Source organism: Lepidochelys olivacea (genome assembly GCF_965140295.1).
Source record: "Lepidochelys olivacea isolate rLepOli2 genome assembly, chromosome: 1".
In the NCBI taxonomy this organism is placed as follows: Eukaryota; Metazoa; Chordata; order Testudines; family Cheloniidae; genus Lepidochelys; species Lepidochelys olivacea.
The window spans coordinates 234,134,553-234,153,184 of NC_140411.1; the positions used below are offsets into that span (position 1 = coordinate 234,134,553).

Genomic DNA, 18,632 nt, shown 5'->3' on the forward strand with positions numbered 1-18,632 from the left:
GAAAGAAAATTTCAAATATGTTAATTATTCACAAAGAGTTCCACTTTTAAAATAAGGTAATTGTTCCTCTGAAAAATATTTTAATGTGAAGATTTTTGGCCACTCATTGTCCTCTAGAATGTTTACAATGTGAAGATGACGTTTTGGGCAGCTTTTTCAGCCACCAGCCCTCAATGGCCAGTCTAGGAACTTATGTCTCCCATCTCACGTTATTGGCCAGACTCAGATTCCTGAAATAACTTACTTCATAGTGGAGATCATTGTTGGAATGGATTCAGTGGCCCTGAAACCTTGCAACTTTGTACAAATCTGCACAGCTGTACTGTAATATGACATAGGAGTTTGTACATATATAATGTTCTTTCATAATTTTTTTTAAAGCCTGTAAATTGGAATGCTCTCAATAGACCTGGGCAGAAGTTGATTAAATTACTACTCTCCTCTGTTTTGTCACAATTTTTCTTTCTTATTCCATCTTCTCTTTCTTGTTTCCTTTCCTACTTCAGTTGTTACCTTTTGTATCCTGCTATTTAAAAAAGAAAATCTCCTTCTGTATTATGTTGAATCCATTCATGAAATACTACATAATTTTTGCAGCAATATGTGTGTATATATCTATACACATATACATACACACACACAAATACACACTATCTCTATATCTGTGTGAGTGTCTTATATTTTTGCTTCACCAAACTCTAGAACAGTGGTTCCCAAACTTGTTCCGCCGCTTGTTCAGGGAAAGCCCCTGGCGGGCCGGGCCGGTTTGTTTACCTGATGCATCTGCAGGTTCGGCCGATCGCGGCTCCCAGTGGCCGGTTTGTTTACCTGCCACAATCGGCCGAACCTGCGGACGCAGCAGGTAAACAAATCAAAACATTACTATTGAACCAAGAAGTGTTCAAAAGCTAGGAAATAACAAAGCTAACATTGCAAGTGCAGACTTGACTCTGCTTTTCTGTGCTGCTTTTCATTCTCACTTTCTCACGTTTTCATTTTGCTGGCAAACTGTAGCAGGAAAACTTGTTTCCCGCTGTCTCCTTCAGAGACTGTATTGAAGAGACAGCTGCCAAAACCAAACACAAAAACTTTCTTAGTAACATACCTAGATGCATAATTTCCCTTATTAGGTTTGTGAAAACAGGAGGGTTTTCATGTTTTGATTCTGCAATGTGCTGAGAGCTCTGGCCTCAAACCAGAGAAATGCTTAAACGTGTCCTTTAAAGTTAAATATGTGAGTAGTCCCACTAAAGTTCATGGGACTATACAAATGCTTCAGCAGTGAGCACCCCCCGGCACACTGGAAAGTTGGCACCTGTAGCTCCTGCCCCGGAGTCGGTGCCTATACAAGGAGTCGCATATTAACTTCTGAAGAGCCGCATGTGGCTCCGGAGCCACAGGTTGGCCACCCCTGGCCTAGAGGAAACACTGGCCTTTGACTTTTACAATGGAGACAAGTATACCTTCACTCCACGAGTTGAAGCATTTAGGGTTCTATGTGTTTGTAAAGTCAAATATTTTTCCTGGTTATTAGTGCTGCATGACAGCATGTCAAGTAAATGTCCAACATGAAACATACTAGACATCATGTATTAACTCAATCAATAAACTATTATTGTGCAGTATTTTCGAATCCTCTGCAAGGTCACTTTACTATGTTACAGTTGAAATGATGGTACAAATATAAAGGTCATGCTGCCAGACACTCACAAAAGAAACAAAACACAAGTAGGTGGATTTACAGAAAAATGATTCTTCAATGAAGGGCACTAAAAATCTCATCTCTAACCCAGAGGATATTGACTAGATAAGCTTTTTGATTCAGATCTTGCAGCTAACTAGGAGCTTGATCCTGAAAGATGCTGAGCATTCTAACTTGATCTAGCAAATCGTTTTTGCACATGATTAATTTTAAGCATTTGTATAGTCCCATGAACTTTAGTGGGACTACTCACATATTTAACTTTAAAGGACACGTTTAAGCATTTCTCTGGATTGAGGCCAGAGCTCTCAGCACATTGCAGAATCAAGCCCTACAATAAGAAAATGAGGGGAGGGTGTGGGGAAAGGAGAAATCACGATTTTGTTCCCCAAGCATTCCAAAACATGAAAACCCTCCTGTTTCAGAAACCTAATAAAGGAAATTATGCAGCTAGGTATGTTACTAAGAAAGTTTGTGTTTGGTTTTGCCAGCTGTCTCTTCAATACAGTCTCTGAAGGAGACAGCGGGAAACAAGTTTTCCTGCTACAGTTTGCCAGCAAAATGAAAACGTGAGAAAGTGAGAATGAAAAGCAGCACATATGGGCGATAGTGATGATGATGTTGCTAAGACAAAAATTTGCATTTCAACAAAACAATGTCTTTTGCATTGGTGATTACTGTTATGATCACTGTCAAACCCCCTAATTAAAATGTGTGTGAGATATACATACACACAAAATACATGTATTTATTCATACAAAAACTACATTAAAATAACCCCTAAATCAGGAAATTCCATGGACAGACTTAATCCTGCTCGTTTCTGTGCCTGCTTTAAAAGTCATAAATTAGATGTTACTGTTCCACTAACAGAAGATCACACAATACTTCCTACAACCTTGGATATATATGTGTGGAATCTTCAAATACTACAATTAAAAATGGAGTAAAAGTAGTTTATTATCAGAATGGTTCACTATATCATTACACCATAGACATGGTATATGATAAGTTAACTTCTCTCTTAGATAAGTGACTTGCCCAAAGTCACAAAGGAAATCTATGGCAGGGATAGGTATTCAACCTAGATCTCCCAAGACCCTTCCCGTACCTTTATCACAAGATCATCCTTAGATGGGTGTTCAAACACTTTTGTTAGTATCCATTTACTGTATATTTTCTTTGCAACAAGCAGCGCACAGTAAGGTGTTAGTTAGCCAGTTAATTACAAAGCAAAATTAGCTGTGAATTGAGGTGGTCAATATGCCAGCAAATTCTGACTATCAGTCAGGTCACATACAGGTTGTATAAGTAATGTTCATTGTGTCCTTGGCATACAGCATAAATGACTTTCTCTGATTGTCTGGCACTCCTAGAGCTATAGGTGAAACTCCAAGAAACTGTCCCTAGGTAAGTAAGTCTGAAAAAAATATATATGATGTTATATTGAATGTTAGTAGTAGTATGTGACCATGAAATTGAAGTAAGAATTATAATGTACTTCAAATACAAAAGGGTGCAGAGTCAAGTCTGCACTTGCAATGTTAACTTTATTTCCTAGCTTTTGAGCACTTCTTGGTTCTATTGCAATGTTCTGATTTCAAAGCTTGACTGGCTTGCCAAAACTATCAATATCGCATGTAGGGCCTAATCTTCGGATGCTGTAAATCAGCATAGGTCCCTTGACTTCATTGGAGCTATGTTGCTTTACATCAACTGAGGATCTGTCCCATAGAATCCATTGTCTAGGATGGTTTGATTAGATACCACTGAAAGACTCTGCCCTATGTGTCTTAGGAGGACCACAGGAGGGAGCCCCTCTCCTGCAGAGCCAGAGAGTAGAAAGACATTACAGAGTGCCGTTGAAGTCAAAGCCTGCAACGTTTTAAAGGATAAACCCCATAAACCCATCTAGTAAGAGGGTAGAAGGAAAACATGAAGGAGCTGTTCGTTTACTCTAACTTCTTTTGTTTCATCCATTTAAAATAGGGCTTGATCCTGCCCCCATTGGTAAATGGGGATGAGAGAGTGAGTGGGATCAGACAATGTTAAACTTCCATTACTTAAATGGGGCAACACTAGGCTCATAACATGGCAAAGTGACTTTTATCTGCTTTTTATGGATGAGATTCCAGTTATGCACCAAGTAGATGCACGACAATGACATCATCAAAAAGAGTCCTAATCAAAACATGACCTTGTTCTGGCCCTGTGTGTTTGCATCCCTATGCTCATACACAGTAAAGTGAATCAGGAATTTGGGGTTCTATTCCTGGTTCTGCCTCTGGCTTGCTGACCTAGGGCAAGTCACCTTCATCTCTGTGCCTAAATTTCCTCATCTGTTAAAGTGGGGACAAGAATGTGTGTTCCTCATGGAACTGTTCCTAGGCTCAAGAACCTCATACTGAAAATAGTTATAGCAGTGCAAGATATTATTAAACCAGTAGGAAAGTGTTATCACTGAAAATCTGTGCAAACTCTGAATGCCACGTGTGTTCCAATGTAATCTTCCATCTGTCACTGAAGCATTTGCTAGAGGTGACACTGGGGCAGCAAAAGACACTCACACAGATACTGTGGAATAGACATACGTAGATGGCAGCTCCGTAAACTGAATTAAAACATAATTACTTGCATCATGAGAATTTCCTAATGAAACTCCTCAGTCAAAGTAGGACTGGAGTGGGAATTAAATAGTGCATAGGTGTTGCACTAGCTGTCTGCATAGGGGAGAATTTTTACTCTAATTAAAACTTTGTATTAGTATCTTAGTATTGCCATCATCCATGTATTGTATGAAGACAGGTCAGGACTAGAGAATTCAAATTTTACATGCTCAGTTCAGGACACAGCATAATATTTTATATAAACAGCTGAAAATTTCACGTCTAAACAATCAAATTCCCCCCTCTCCCCCAAAAAGTGAACGTGTGTTCAGAATTTTGAAATGCCCAATCTGTCATATCATTTGGTTTTTCACTTCCCTGCTCAAAAGTTTTAATGCCCTTCATTATATTCCCGTAAACACTCAAAACATGATTAATATTCTAGCTCATCCCCATCTCTGTTACATTTGGGAGCTTGTTTTAAGTATAGAGGGAAATGATAGTAGCTCAGATACCACTGTCTGTGATTGTCAATAGTCTGATTTTTTTAACGGCATCCAATGTAGCTTTAATGTTCTAAAGAAAACTGCTTGTGCATCCTTGAAATAAAGTCCTTACCATGTCCAATATGTCTAACCATAAAATATCTGGTAAGGATAAGTCTTCTGGAAGGGGTGAATGGTGATGCAGCATCAATTCACTAAATCTGCCATAACACAATTAAGAGGTATTTGAGATGTCAAGTCTCATCAATATCAAAAACTACCTAAAGTAAGGACAAGAGGAGATCAGAAAAATGGTTATGAGTGTAGGAAATAACATTATCTGGGGCTAGCTAACTATAGTTTAAAGAGAGATTCAAATCAAAGCCAGAGATCTGAGTATCCTTGAACTTCATGGAAGTTTGGATCAATAGCCAGATCTAAACCTCATAGGGAGTTTCTAACCCTAGAAAGGGACAAATCAAAATCCCAAATTGTTGTAAAAACTCAGATCTTCATTTGTATTCTACCTTTGAAGCCCAGGCCCATTTATAATATACTTACGATTAGCTGTAACTTAAAATGCAGCTGAAATCATGGAGTTTGGGGAACATGTGAAGGAAAGGTCAAAAAGACCTTTATAACATTCATCCCACTTTTCATTACTGATTCAGAAACCAGAGGTGGCTTAAAAATCATCTCCTCATGACCTGATTTTCTGGCAGAGAAAGAGGACTTTATCAACCTGTTTAAAAGCTGTCATTGCTCCAAGCAACTATGACAGTTTCCACCAATTTTCAACACTATATATTTGTCCTCCCTCCTTACATCTCTGCCATCTACCTCATTAAATGGCTAAATTTCTCCTGACTGATCAACTCATATTGCTACAACCCTCATCGCCACTTTCTGCCCATCCCTCTTGCCTTAAGATATTGTGAACTGCTTAAAGGAAAAAAACAAACAAATCAGACACTATCCAGCAGAAACTCTCCTCTTGCTTCGCCCCCTCCCACACTCACTATTCCATTCCTCCCTTCCTTCCGCTCTCACCTCCTACCCTCTGGTCTCCAAAGCTGGGGTGTCTCTTTTATTCTCCTCATCCACCCCCTCAGCCATCTCTTGTTTCCTGTTCTATCACACTAGATAATTCCACAGCCGTCCTTACTTTCCATGCTTGGAAACGCTGTCATCTTTCACTCTTCTTTTCCCCTCACGCTCAGGCTATTGCTAAATCCCGCCACTTACTTGTTTACAAAATTATCTAAAATCTCTTCTTTCCTAGACATCCTTACTGAAAAAAACCTTTGTCTATGACCTGATAATCTCCTGCCTTGACTATTGTAACCTCCCTCCTGAAACTAACACTGCTCATGACCCCCCCTCCATTTTATCCAAAATGCCATAATCAAAATTAGTCTTCCTCGCCTGCTGCTCTAACCACTTCATCCCACTTTATAGATCCCTTCATTAGCTCCACAGTCCCTTCCACTGTGCTGCACTTTCAGCAAGTACTGCAGGCACTGCCCTGCCGTAATGGTAAAGGGCCTAGCACATTTTGGGTAATAAATAAATAAAAGAGCTGATTAAAAAACATGAACAAAAATTGAAATTGTGTCTACATTTTTCCCATTTTTGACTTCACCTAAAGCTGAAATTTTGAAAATTTCAACTAATTCTAATAAATAATGGGGGGTTTCATACAGTGCAACAATCAGTTCTGGCTTTGGTTGCTTTCAAGGTTGTCCTTGCTTACAACATTATGTTAATTTTAAAGAACATAACTGTCACATCAACATCTATGATATAGATGAAACCTTCTCCTTGCTGAACAAGAAAGAATGTGCTTTCTACCTTTTCTCAATTATACTGGGATTAGCTGTCACCAGCTGGGTCTTGGATCCAACATCCTTGCTGTATTCACTGGACAGAGGAGGAAGGTTGCATCTGCAGAAACAAAGACATTCAAGGTTTTTAATTGTCATGTTCCAGTTTCAGGCTTTTTATATTGTAGGAATCCAGTTTGCACATAAGGTCATGCAAGCTGACAGAAAATTTGCAATACTAATACTGGACCAAATGAAAAAATGGTTATGGGCTAAATCTTCAGAATTGCTTACACTTTATTTAAGCATCAAACTCTCCCAATATGTGTATCTACAACAGGGTATTTTTGCACTAAAATGTGGATAAGTGCAAATTTATGCACTTTGGAAAGATGGTCCTATATTAGTGTATTGACAGTAAACTCTGAAGCAAATAATGAAAAGTGTCTAGATTTATATATCGAATGTCCCTGCTAACAGGCTATTGGCAAAAGGGGACATTATGCACAGAAATACATTTCAACTAACCTTTTTAAAATCCCATTCCCCTCAGTACTTTTCCTTGTTGGCTGACTGTGTCCCAGAATGCATCATTCTGTGACATCACAACCATCATGGACTACATACTTGCAAACTTTGAAGCCTGTGGTATTTTTGATGTCACATTCTGAAATCTCTTCAGTAGAACAGAAAGTACCAACGGGACTCCACAGGTGCAGGAAAAAATATTTTTTAGTGGTTACTTAACATGAATTTCTGGGTTTGAATGCCTCCCACAACCTGGCTGCGGGAGACATTAAGTACACTACTCTACTTTGCAGATCATTTTTAGGAAAGAAGATAGGTAAAGGAGAAGACTGAGAGAAAAAAAAAAAGAGACAGAAACTCCTGTCACTGAAACTAGACCCAAATGCTCCACAATGAAGAGATGGACGGTGGAAATAATGCTAAATGTAGGCCAACGTGCACCAACACCAGGCATTGTTGAATCCCAATGAATACATCTTGTGCAGAATCACATCCCTTGCCTGCTTCATTCACTGAAACTGCAGCATACAGAAACAGAATATGATCGAAGGCAGCATTTCTCAAGCTGGGGATCCTGACCCAAAAGGGGGTTTCAAGCCTATTGTAGGGGGATCACAGTATTGCCACCCTTACTTCTGTGCTGCCTTCAGAGCTGGACAGCCGTAGAGCGGTGGCTGCAGGCCAGGCTCCCAGCTCTGAAGACAGTGCCGCGGCCAGCAGCAGTGTAGAAGGAAGGATGGCCTGGTATGGGGGGAGGAGGCGGCGCGGGGGGCAGTCACTTCTTTTTGGGGGCAGGTTGTCATAGCTTGAAATATTTTCAAAGAGGGTCCCAGCAAAAAAACGTTTGAGAACCCCGATCTAAGGAAAGGGGGCATGGCCAAGTGTAATAGTCCTGCTTTTTATGCTCCCCCCCAAAAAGTGCATGCTCAGAAGAGGTGCAAGCCAAGCAAAAAAGTAAAAAACAGCCTCTGGTTGTTTTAACCTATACATGCAACTGCACTCAACCCAGTGGCTAGGGGGACTCAAAAGTCAAGCAGGGCAGGATCCAGGATAGACAGCAACATCATTTCATATCCGTCTCCTGTTTTACCAGGATGACACAGATTTCTTTGGCCCAATTCAGATCCTCTTGCTCCTGTGAAAGTCTACCTTATTTTTTGGCACTATACTCTCCCCCAACTCTCTTTAGCTCCCCTTTCCTGGATGTCCTGTGTTTATAGGACTGACCAGATACAAAAGTGTGCTCCATTAATCTGCTCCTTTGTGCACTACTTCCAGGCAATAGGTGTCATGTACCTGCAATGAACGCTGGTTGCTCATTCCAAGCATCAACTAAATTCAAATTGCATGGGGCCTATATCCTGCCTCAGTAAAAGGTGGGCATTTGGGGGAACAGGGAACGGAATGAGCTCAGTTTTTGTGCCAATTTCTAGTATTACCATAGAAAGGGTTAATGCTATAATGTTCACAGATTCTAAAGACCAGAAGGGTCATCTAGTTAGACCTCCTGAATAACACAGGCCATAGAACTTCTCTGAAATAATTCCTGTTTGAGCTAGAGCATCTCTTAGAAAAATATCCAATCTTGACTTAAAATTTGCCAATGATGAATAATCCACCAGGATCCTTGTAAGTTGCTCCAGAGTTTAATTACCCTCACTGTGAAAAATTTTGCACCTTATTTCCAGTCTGAAATGTTGTATGCTGTAGTACGCATTCACTGTAGAGTGTCAATCAGGGCCAAGTAACAAGGAATGCTAGTACCATAGCAGTCTGACTGCTGCCCTTGGCAAGTATTTTCAGTGCATTCAATGAAGAGCCCCAAACCCTTATAACATGAGGAGGAAGTACAGTGGCTGACCCCTTCTGCAATCCATACTGACCATGTGTGCACTGTGTTATGTCCAGAGTTGGTGGGTGGGAGGATATTTGTGTGCACATTACACACCAGTGTTTCTGTGCAATTTCAAGCATATTTACTACTAATGCAAATCTGCCAACATTCTCTAACAAAAACAGGACTGTACAAATTTGCATATATTTGCATAAATTCAGATACAAGCCATCAGAAGCATGGGTTTATATTCATGCTGTCAGAAAACTCCAATATGAAAAGATAGTTTAAGTCATTTGTAGAGAGCCATGTGTCACTATTGTTTTCTCTTTTTCATGGTTGCAATTCTTAAAAAGAAGAAAAGGGGAATATTGACCCTTGAGCTGGCTGGGTTTTTGTTTTTTTTTCCTTTTGATAATTGTTTTCTCATTAAAAAGGGGGCTTCAATAACGACAACATTTTTCTTGGAAAAAATTCTCTGTCGACATTGTTCAATGATATTCCAAACAAAGAATTTCAATAAACATTTTTTTCAAAATTTTCAGTGTCAAAACCAGCAGGAAAATCCCACTCTGTCTTTCACTTTTTTGAAGTGGGAACTAGAGGGGTATAAAAAGAGAGCAAGTGTGAAATGAAAAATGTCATTAACTTTTTGATTAAATGAAAAAACTTGGGGTTTGGGGTTGGTGGCCGCCTTAATTTTTTTTTATAAAATATACTTACCCCCTTGTAAACAAACTCTAATACCCCTTAGTTGTTATTTCATCACTCAAAAAAATCCCAACAAATGCAGAAAGTCAAGCCACTTTCAACACTTTGTAATGGTGCTCTCAGAAATCCTAACTATGAGGAAAGCATCATTAGTAACAAGATAAATATTTGCTTAGATTCTGTCTTGCAAAGAAATCTGGGGAACCTGGATTTTGGATTATATAATGATGACAGAAGTCAAGGAAACAGAAGGTGACTTGGAGACATTTTAGGACCAGAGCTAATTCTTAACTCTCACAAATCACTTTCAAATTGCATGAGATCCCTCTATCAGGTCAAGTTCTGCCACTCTCATTGATGTTGCATAATATCTTAGACAGAGCAATGGGACTGCTTGAAAAGTAAGGTAATTACTCAGCGTGAGTAAGGGCGGCAAAATGGAGCTCCAACTGAGCACCAAGCACATCAAAAGAAACAGTAGATTGCTCCAGTTTCCCTGTAAACCTAGTCATCTGTTGTTACATGGAAATACAACAGATTGGCAATCCGGCTAATGGACTTTTTGCATTTGGGAGGATAAGTCTCAGTATCTTTATATTTAAACACACATGCACAGGCAGGTCAAGTTTTCACTGAATCAAGGTACACTCTTTTTCAATGCTTGTTTAAATCATTGTCCTTTATAATTGCATTGCCATAACTTTATCACCCAAACATATGAATAAATAAGTTTGCTTTTCCAAACCAGCCGCAGATGTATCATTTAAAATCAAGTTCCCTTCATCAATAAATCTCTCTCCCAGCTTGTGCTGCAGCATGGAACATTAAGAAATTGGCTGAGGACCCAGCTGGAAATTCAGCAAGAAGCCAGCTGGTCAGCAGAAGTCCCTTTCCTTTTTCAATTATTTTTTAGGCTGGTTCACACAATGCCAAGTCCCAGATAGTTGTTGGACAGACTGTGAAGTGGAAGTTTCATACTAGCAAGGAGCATGCATTTTTAATTATACCACAACCACTTATTAGTCATTTAATGAATCTTTTGGTCTTGGGCGGGGGACGGGAGGGAAAAGAATTTCTTGAGGCCAAGAGCTTATGTAAATCCTCTAACTGTTGGTCTCAAAGCAATATGGATTTAAATACACTGATCTTTGAATGGTATCTGTTGTATCTTCTCACTGAAACCAAAGCACTAGAAAAAATGCGATCAACATGCAGAGTTCCCTATGAGGTAGTACCCGTTTCACGGCTGAGACCCTCATGCCTTATAGGTATCTGGTGAACCAAGAAGAAACATAAAACTACCCAAGGCAATAAGAACTGTACTATGATTATCCCACAAAGAAGTCACTCTTTCCATATCTTACTGGTAATTCTTTTACCATATTTGTTCTCTGTACTCCAAAAATCTAGGTGGGTGCATTGGCCATAAAAAGGCACTGGGTGTAATTCTTTAGACTAGAGGATTCACTAAGCTTTAAAATTATTGTTTTCAATGCATGGTCTTTTTGCCTTTCAATTATTAAACAGATGGAGGAGCAGCCAGCCCAAACCTGAGTGGCACTGTGACCCCAAGCACCAGGTCGTAAGCGCTAATCATTCAAATTTGGCTTGGTGTCATTCCCCTCCTGCTGTCATGATGGAGGGGCAGCTGGGCCAGACCTAAGAGCTGTGTGACCCTTCGCACCAGGTCACAACATATGGAGCAGAGAGCAAAGCCTAACCCCCCAGGGCAGGGTGAGTTTATTAAAATCATGGAGACAAACAGAAAAAGCACAGTATCCAAGAAATTTTCACCACTGTAATTAACCTGCAGCCCTAACGACAGTTTATGATACTTTATGGTACTATATAGTCTTACGCTCCCAGAGGAACCATTGTAGGTGGACCCTGCCCAGGGACAGTTCTTATTATGAAACCAGCTCAGTTAAAGGCAGTTGGTGGTCTCTCTTTTGGACAGGCCAAACAACTGACTTGCAAACCGGGCTTCAGGTGCACAGGTAGAGTTTAAGAAAGGAGTAGAAAGGGTTGCACAGAGATTGATGCAGATTATTTGGTTCCATCTGTGGTTCTTTAATAAGAACCAAATTTAGCAAAATTTAACTGGGGATGGGAAATGTAGCAAATTGCAAATGCACACAGTGCTTAGCAAATATATTTTTATCGGGTGGCCATGCCCTCTACTTCATCCTCTAGATAATCAAATGAAGAACAATGATTTTCTTCAGTCCTTGCAAGAGATCATTTAACCCATTTGCCCTCTTTGAGTGACCATGCAGAGGAGAGGTACAATCATGATTACTTTCCCAAAAGACACTCAGGGTGTTTCCCTATTTTCAGGCTACTAAGCAGCATAATAAAGCAAAATCAGGAAACTGGTGATTGATTGGCTTTATGACTAAGATGCTTACACATCACTCAGACCAGCAAGGAACCATACTGAGGGGAAACAATACAATTATTATGGATGTGGATGGGCAATGGCAAGCTGATGTGGTAGACAAGCACAATGGTGTATAATCTGTATATCTGTAGAGGGATAAATATGCTGTCAATCTGGCTGGAGGTCAAAAGGACAAATCTGAATTTTTAAATGAAAAAATGTGTTTGAAAGTGTTCATTTAGGTTCTTTATTCTAATGCACTGGCCTGCCACTGTAGTACGCATACCACTAGTGGGACAAAAGCCACCAGCAGGTGGCACCTGGGTTGGTTTAAAGCAGTGTTTCTCAATTGGTGGGTCATGACCCACTGAAGCAGCTACGAAAGTTAATCAAGAGTGATTGCGGTGCATTGAAAATTTTATTTCAACCTAAAGCAAAAAAAATAAAATAAACTCAAACCACCTCACTCCCCTTCTGCTGCCATGCACGATTTCCCTTCAAGGTCAAGTACTCTCTGTCAACATCTTAAAACACAAACAAATTATATAGGCTTATCGTTATCACTATATCATTTCTATTCTTACTCTTACAGTAAACTTAAGGTAGGGTCACAAAAATGTGGTCTTCAAATAAGGGGCGGCAAACCTGAAAAGGTTCAGAAACACTGGTTTAAGGTATATTGTCAAAATAAGAATCCATTATGACTACCCTGAGTACAATTATGAAGGTGATATGCTAAATACTTTTGAATTTTAGGTCTGGTGGGCTACATCTTAAAGACTGAGATCTGCTGCTGTAATGCAATCTTTGTATTATTGCAACATTATTTAGTGTACGTTCAAGCAACGGGTTTAAACTCCTCCATTTTCCACATTACTGTGTAATTAGCTAACTTCAGTGATTACAGTATATCAAAGAATATAATTGTAATCTTGTGACAGATCTCATAGGAGATGGATAGTAACTGAATAAATTTAAAATAAAAACATTTTGAACGGGGAAAAAACTGCAATATGTTTAAAATTGGTATAATATTTGATGTTACTGAAGAGGTATTTTAAAGGAAGCTGCACAAAGATCTTATTAGCAAGCTGAAGCAACTTCATGTAATTTGTGGAGACATTACCAAGTAAAATATGTATATTTTTACACTCAACTATAGAATTACAGCAATTAGATATGGAAAAGGTCAATTAAATCTAATGTACTCCACCTGCTAATGAAAAGCATTTCACCACCTATATATTATCCAGTACACTTAAAAGATCTTAAACCTTTCCCCATAAATATGACTGTGTGACTAATGCAATCCTGCTTGCAATCAGCTGCTCGATTTTGCAGGATTTCCCCCTACCACTTCTATCCAACTCAGAATACACTAAAAATAGCCTATGGCCAAGTTCCCCTTTTGGTAGCGGGAAATGTTTTCCTATCAGTCCACAATAGATGCCCTTAAAAATGTTCTAATTGTCTTTGTAACTAATTTTCACTACTGAAGCACTCCTTAGGTATTCCATAAACCAGGTATAAGAAACTTTAGGGAATACTGTAATAATGTTATCTAGTTGCAAATGCAAAATGTAAATGTTTTAAGAGCAACTAATGCACTGTCCCCCTCCGTGCCTATTTTCTTTCCTGCATATATTTTAAGTGTACAGTACATATTTCTTTTTTCTGTAGTTTACTTCTCTGCTCTATTAAGGAAGGTATTTGGTCTCTTGGGTGCAAACCAGAATGGTAACAATGTTTGTTTTTTCACAAATTAGTAGTTTTATAATAAGCCATCAAAATCTGATCAGGGAACTCTTAGAAGTGGGAGTTAATTCTGCATCCGTTTCAGAGCCATGAGAAACTCCTATAAAGATGAGAAATGGCACGCTTAGCTTTCCTTCCTCCCCGCTTCCCCCACAACATTTTTCTTGTTCATATTTAACAAAGAGGAACTAATTTCTTTTCCTCCCCTCCAATATCTAGAGTGCAGATCTAGATAGTGCCAAATTCAATCAAGGAAGAACTATATAGCACAAGGTCCTACTTGACAGATCCTAATACCTTCAGAAACGCAGGAGCAAAAAGAGAATGAGGGGAGTTTAAAAGCAAACTGTGCCGAGGAAAGAAGTCTGCTCTATTTTCAGATGGTCAGAACTGAATCTTAGGGGAGAAAAGTCACAGGAAAACATTTTAGCCCACTCTCTCATTTTGGGTCTCTCCCTGTCAAGTTCTATCTACTCAGATTGACTTCAAAGGGGTGGGGATGAGGATATGAGTTTCATAAGAGGGCACTCAGCATCTTGTAGGATCAGACCCTTCCTAATGTAATTAGAAAGCAAAAGAAAAGGCGGCTTTCTCCCTCACTGCCATTGTGTTTGTCAGGCTAACGTCTAATGCGGCCTAATTCATCCATCTATAAGTCTCCCAGAGATAAGCTTCCCCATAGCCAGGGAGGGTATATAAGTCTGCCATTGCTGCCCTCCCCCCAAATCACTTGTGTAAATCACCCTGAAAAAGAAAAAAAGGCAAGTTACAATTGATTAATCACAAACAAACAGCTTTGAAAGGTCGTAGACTTGGGGGGGGGGAGGAGAAGGAGGGAGGCAGTGCTGCAGCTGGGTTCTGTCTTACCGCATGACAAAATCTGCTTGATCTATTTGTCTGCCGCAGCCACTCTTCTTCAGAATCCCACCATTTCCCACCACGGAGCATTTCTTCAATGGGAGCTGTAATGGGGTAGCCTAGCAACAGAAAACAAGGCCAGTTTTTACTGAGAAGAACACACAATCTTTGTTTGTAGCAGCCACTCCTGAGGCCTATCAGGAACTAGGGAGGGGATAGGGACAGCAAAAGGGGAAAGAGGAGGGCGAAAGAAGCTTGGAAATTAGTCCAAAGTATGAGCAGTCTGATTCCCACTCCCAAAAGCAGACTCCATCACTATCCAGCACTAAGATAATGTAGTTATTGTATGAAGCAGAATTTCAGAGTTATAAATTCCTGGTGTTCACAAACAGTTGTGCAGTAGGATGTATTTTCTATTCAAATTTACCAGGACAGAGTACAATAGAAGGAACAAAACAATAAGAGAGAGACAAAGTGGGTGAGGTAATATATTTTATTGGCCAACTTTGGTTGGTGGAAGAGAAGTTTTTTAGCTTCACAGAGCTCTTCTTCAGGTTTGGAAAAGGTAACAAGAGAGTCATAGCTATATACAAGATGGGACAGATTGTTAAGCATAAGGGGTTAACACAGGTTGCAAGAAGCCACTTAAAACAAACTGGGCAATTAATACTTCTGTAATCATAAGATAAAAGGAGGGTTAAGTAGGTTGCAAACTGTTATGAGCCATAAAACCAGTGTCTTTGTTGTTACTATGATTTTTAGTGTCTAGCAGAATTATGAGTTTAAATTCCCAAACTTGTCTTTTGAAGGAGTTGGACAGGTTTTCTCTAAGGATGAGGACTTAGAGGTCGGATATGGAGTGATCACTTTGTGAAAAATGTTTGCCCATGGATGATAGGGTGTTTTTCTCTTTTATTTTTCTGTGTGTGTTCATTCGAGAGCACAATGATTGTCTGGTTTCACCTACATAGTTGTTGATGGGGCCTTTGATGCACTGGATGAGGTATACCGCACGCTGTGATAAGCATGCGTAGGCCCCATGGATCTTGAAAGGTTGTCTCTTCCACCAACAGAAGTTGGTCCAATCACCCACCTTGTCTCTCATATCCTGGGACCAACACAGCTACAACACTACAAATCAAAGAATATAAAAGGCACCTTAATGAGATTATACACAAAAGACACATGGCGGGGGGAAGGAATAAATGAGGAAGAAGTGTAGTTACAGCAGGGTACTGGCCGCCAGGGGTCCTCCTAAATTCTATTCCTGGCACTAGCGCTGCTCATTCTGTGGCCTCAGGCAAGATATTTAGGGGTTGACTGCAGCTCCCTAAAACCTCAGGCAATCAATCCTGGCATAAATTAAAGCTGCGGAGGAACAGCCTTTATTTACCATTGTTATAAGATCCCTTCTAGCACTTTAACAGTGGATCAATGCAGAGTTAAGGTATCATGAAAATGCTATGTGTTAACATTGTAGCAGTGCATGACAATAACATATTACATATAGACTAGTAGCTGAAAGCCTGTGCTCTCACACTGGTGTAATTCTTAAAGTCATGTGTGTACAAAAGCCAAAAATGGGGGGCACGCACTGTGTTATAGTGAGCAACATTGCTGTGGGAACATGTTCCCCAAATTTTTTGCACAGAGCTACTGCCTGGCTAGAGGCACGACCATTGTTTGTTACCCATGAAACTGTTACCCCCACCTCCTCTGATCAGCGGTCACGTTCCAACTGCCACGGAACCTTCAGATGCCAACATTCCATCCAGTTCTCACAGGGCCCAGTGATGACTGAACCTGATGATATTCTGAACAAAACCAAGCTTGTAGTTGTTCCCAATCCTTCATGCTGACTCAAAAGACATTCTAGGCTTCAAAGTGACATACAGAGTAACAATCCTGGAATCTTATTACATATTTCCTTTCATTTGGAAGGAAACTAAACTTACATGTAGAAGAGTCCTTTCATCTGCCTCTGAAATACATCCACCTGTGGGATCAGTTGTGACAGTCGTTTAAAAAGCACACAGTAGCACTATCAATCAGTTTAGCCCAGGAAATAAAAAATACTCCATTAAATTGAAAATACCTGGGGAATTCAAAGTAGGTAGGATGAAGTTACCATTAATAGAATTTGTCCAAAAACTTGGGTTAATACTCTCTTCTTGTAAAAAAATGTGCAATGATTTTTATCTCCCAAGGTTGTCAGAACCTCACTCACACAATAAAGACAGAATCATTCTATGCATCATCCTATGTCAACGCAAATGTCATGGTGCTGTGGTGGAGCTTCACAAGACAATTATTCTTCCCTGCGGGACAAATCAAAATGGTGGCAGTACTTATACTTGCCTAAGTATTGGAGGGGATGTATAGTGCAACATTATGCATTATTCTTATATCTCCATAATGCACACACCAGGCATAACAGTGTAGTGAAGTACAGAGAACCGACCCAGAGTTTCATTCTGAATTATGAATGTATCAGGCCTTTATGTTTTAAATCCATAATTTAGTTTCTTCCCTGTAATTAGCTTTTTTCCCCTCAGCAAACTGGATTCTATTCAGCTAGTTATAAAGCCATCACCTGCTTTCTAATTAAGGATATCAAAACATTTTGTGTATGTTAATCCTGGATTACAATATGTTAAGGAAGAAAAATTAGTTTTGATTTACTGATGTCTGGCTACTGCTAGGAACACAGTGATAGCATGGCAAAGTGACACTAAGTATGCAACCACATTCTTGCTTGTGCATCTGCTTTCTCAAGAACATTTTTTTAATTTACACATTTATTGAACTAGGAATCTAGCTCACTTCAAAAGTGACCCTGACCAAATGACAACCTGCAGGCTGACTGAAAAAACATGTATAGAAATTTAGAATTGAAATTGTTGGTTTTCTTTAAATAGCAGTGCCTTCCTTACTCAAGTTATCACACAGTCCTTTACAAGCCAATTAGTTACATAACGGTAGCTCAGTAATGGTGTATAGGCAAAATGCAGCAGCCATTAACTCTTCATTTTCAAGAGCTGTGAAAGACTTCATTATATAATTCCTGTTTTAATACATGTCACTGGGCTTAATCCCAAATTACAGTGAAAATGTAGGAGTTCCAAAATATTTAGCAATACTGTAGATCAGTCTTTCCAAAAGTGCGGTCCTTGGACTCCTAGGGTCCACTGTGGGTTATGCAGAGGCCAGATTGCATCAGAACAGCATTCTGGCAATTTTGCCACATAGCGGGTGCCATTTTGTTCTCTCCACAGTGTGAACTCCTCTCACACATGGTGAGTATGTCACTCTAGCAGGGATGTTACAGTAATACCAGAAATGAAAGGGGTCTGGGATATTTAGTCAGATGCCAAAGGGTCCTTTGGCTGAAAAAAGTTTGGGAACCACTGCTGTAGATTATAGTCTGTCCAGACATTCAAACCTATTTTATTGAGGTGGATTGTTGGCCAACACAGAGGGGTTTTCACTTATTGTTTCTAAAAGCAACAGTAATGTTTTACACTTGTATAACACTTTTAATTTCAAAATGCTTTATAAATAAATGTCACCTACCACTGAAATGCAGTCACTTCTGTAGTTGAGGGAGAAATTTTGGCCAAAGACACCAAGGCAGACCCGTACTTACAAAGCGTGCCATGAGACCTTTAACATCCACGCAGGCCAGATAGATCCCCCAGTTTGAGATTATCAAAGGAGACTGGGGGATCGGCCACATAAGCTCCCTTTGAAATCAATAAGGCTACAATCCCCTTGGAAAATCTGATCCTCAATTTTTAAACTAATAAATTTCAAGACCCAAGAAGGACAAACAGGGTAAGACCAAAGCACCAGGATTGCAGTCTATGGTTCAGGGAGTCCAATAAAAGAGTAGAGAGGTGTGTGTAGGAGGCAAGACATGGCTGTGCCCTTCTGCACCAGCCTGGAGAAGA

General features: G+C 39.7%; 1 protein-coding gene across 2 annotated transcripts in view; it reads right to left on the bottom strand.

Annotated features, from left to right (window-relative positions):
- Positions 1-18,632, bottom strand: part of ST8SIA1 (ST8 alpha-N-acetyl-neuraminide alpha-2,8-sialyltransferase 1) — a 181,970-nt gene that overhangs the window by 69,929 nt on the left and 93,409 nt on the right. For both annotated transcript variants that reach the window (XR_014709188.1, XM_084611296.1), the window contains exons 3-4: positions 14,692-14,801; positions 6,645-6,737 (exon numbers count right to left, since the gene is read on the bottom strand). Coding sequence is in view for 1 of the 2 variants with exons in the window: in XM_084611296.1 (XP_084467422.1) it covers positions 6,645-6,737; positions 14,692-14,801 (203 nt within the window). In the remaining variant the exon portion in view is untranslated. The remainder of the gene's footprint in view (positions 1-6,644; positions 6,738-14,691; positions 14,802-18,632) is intronic.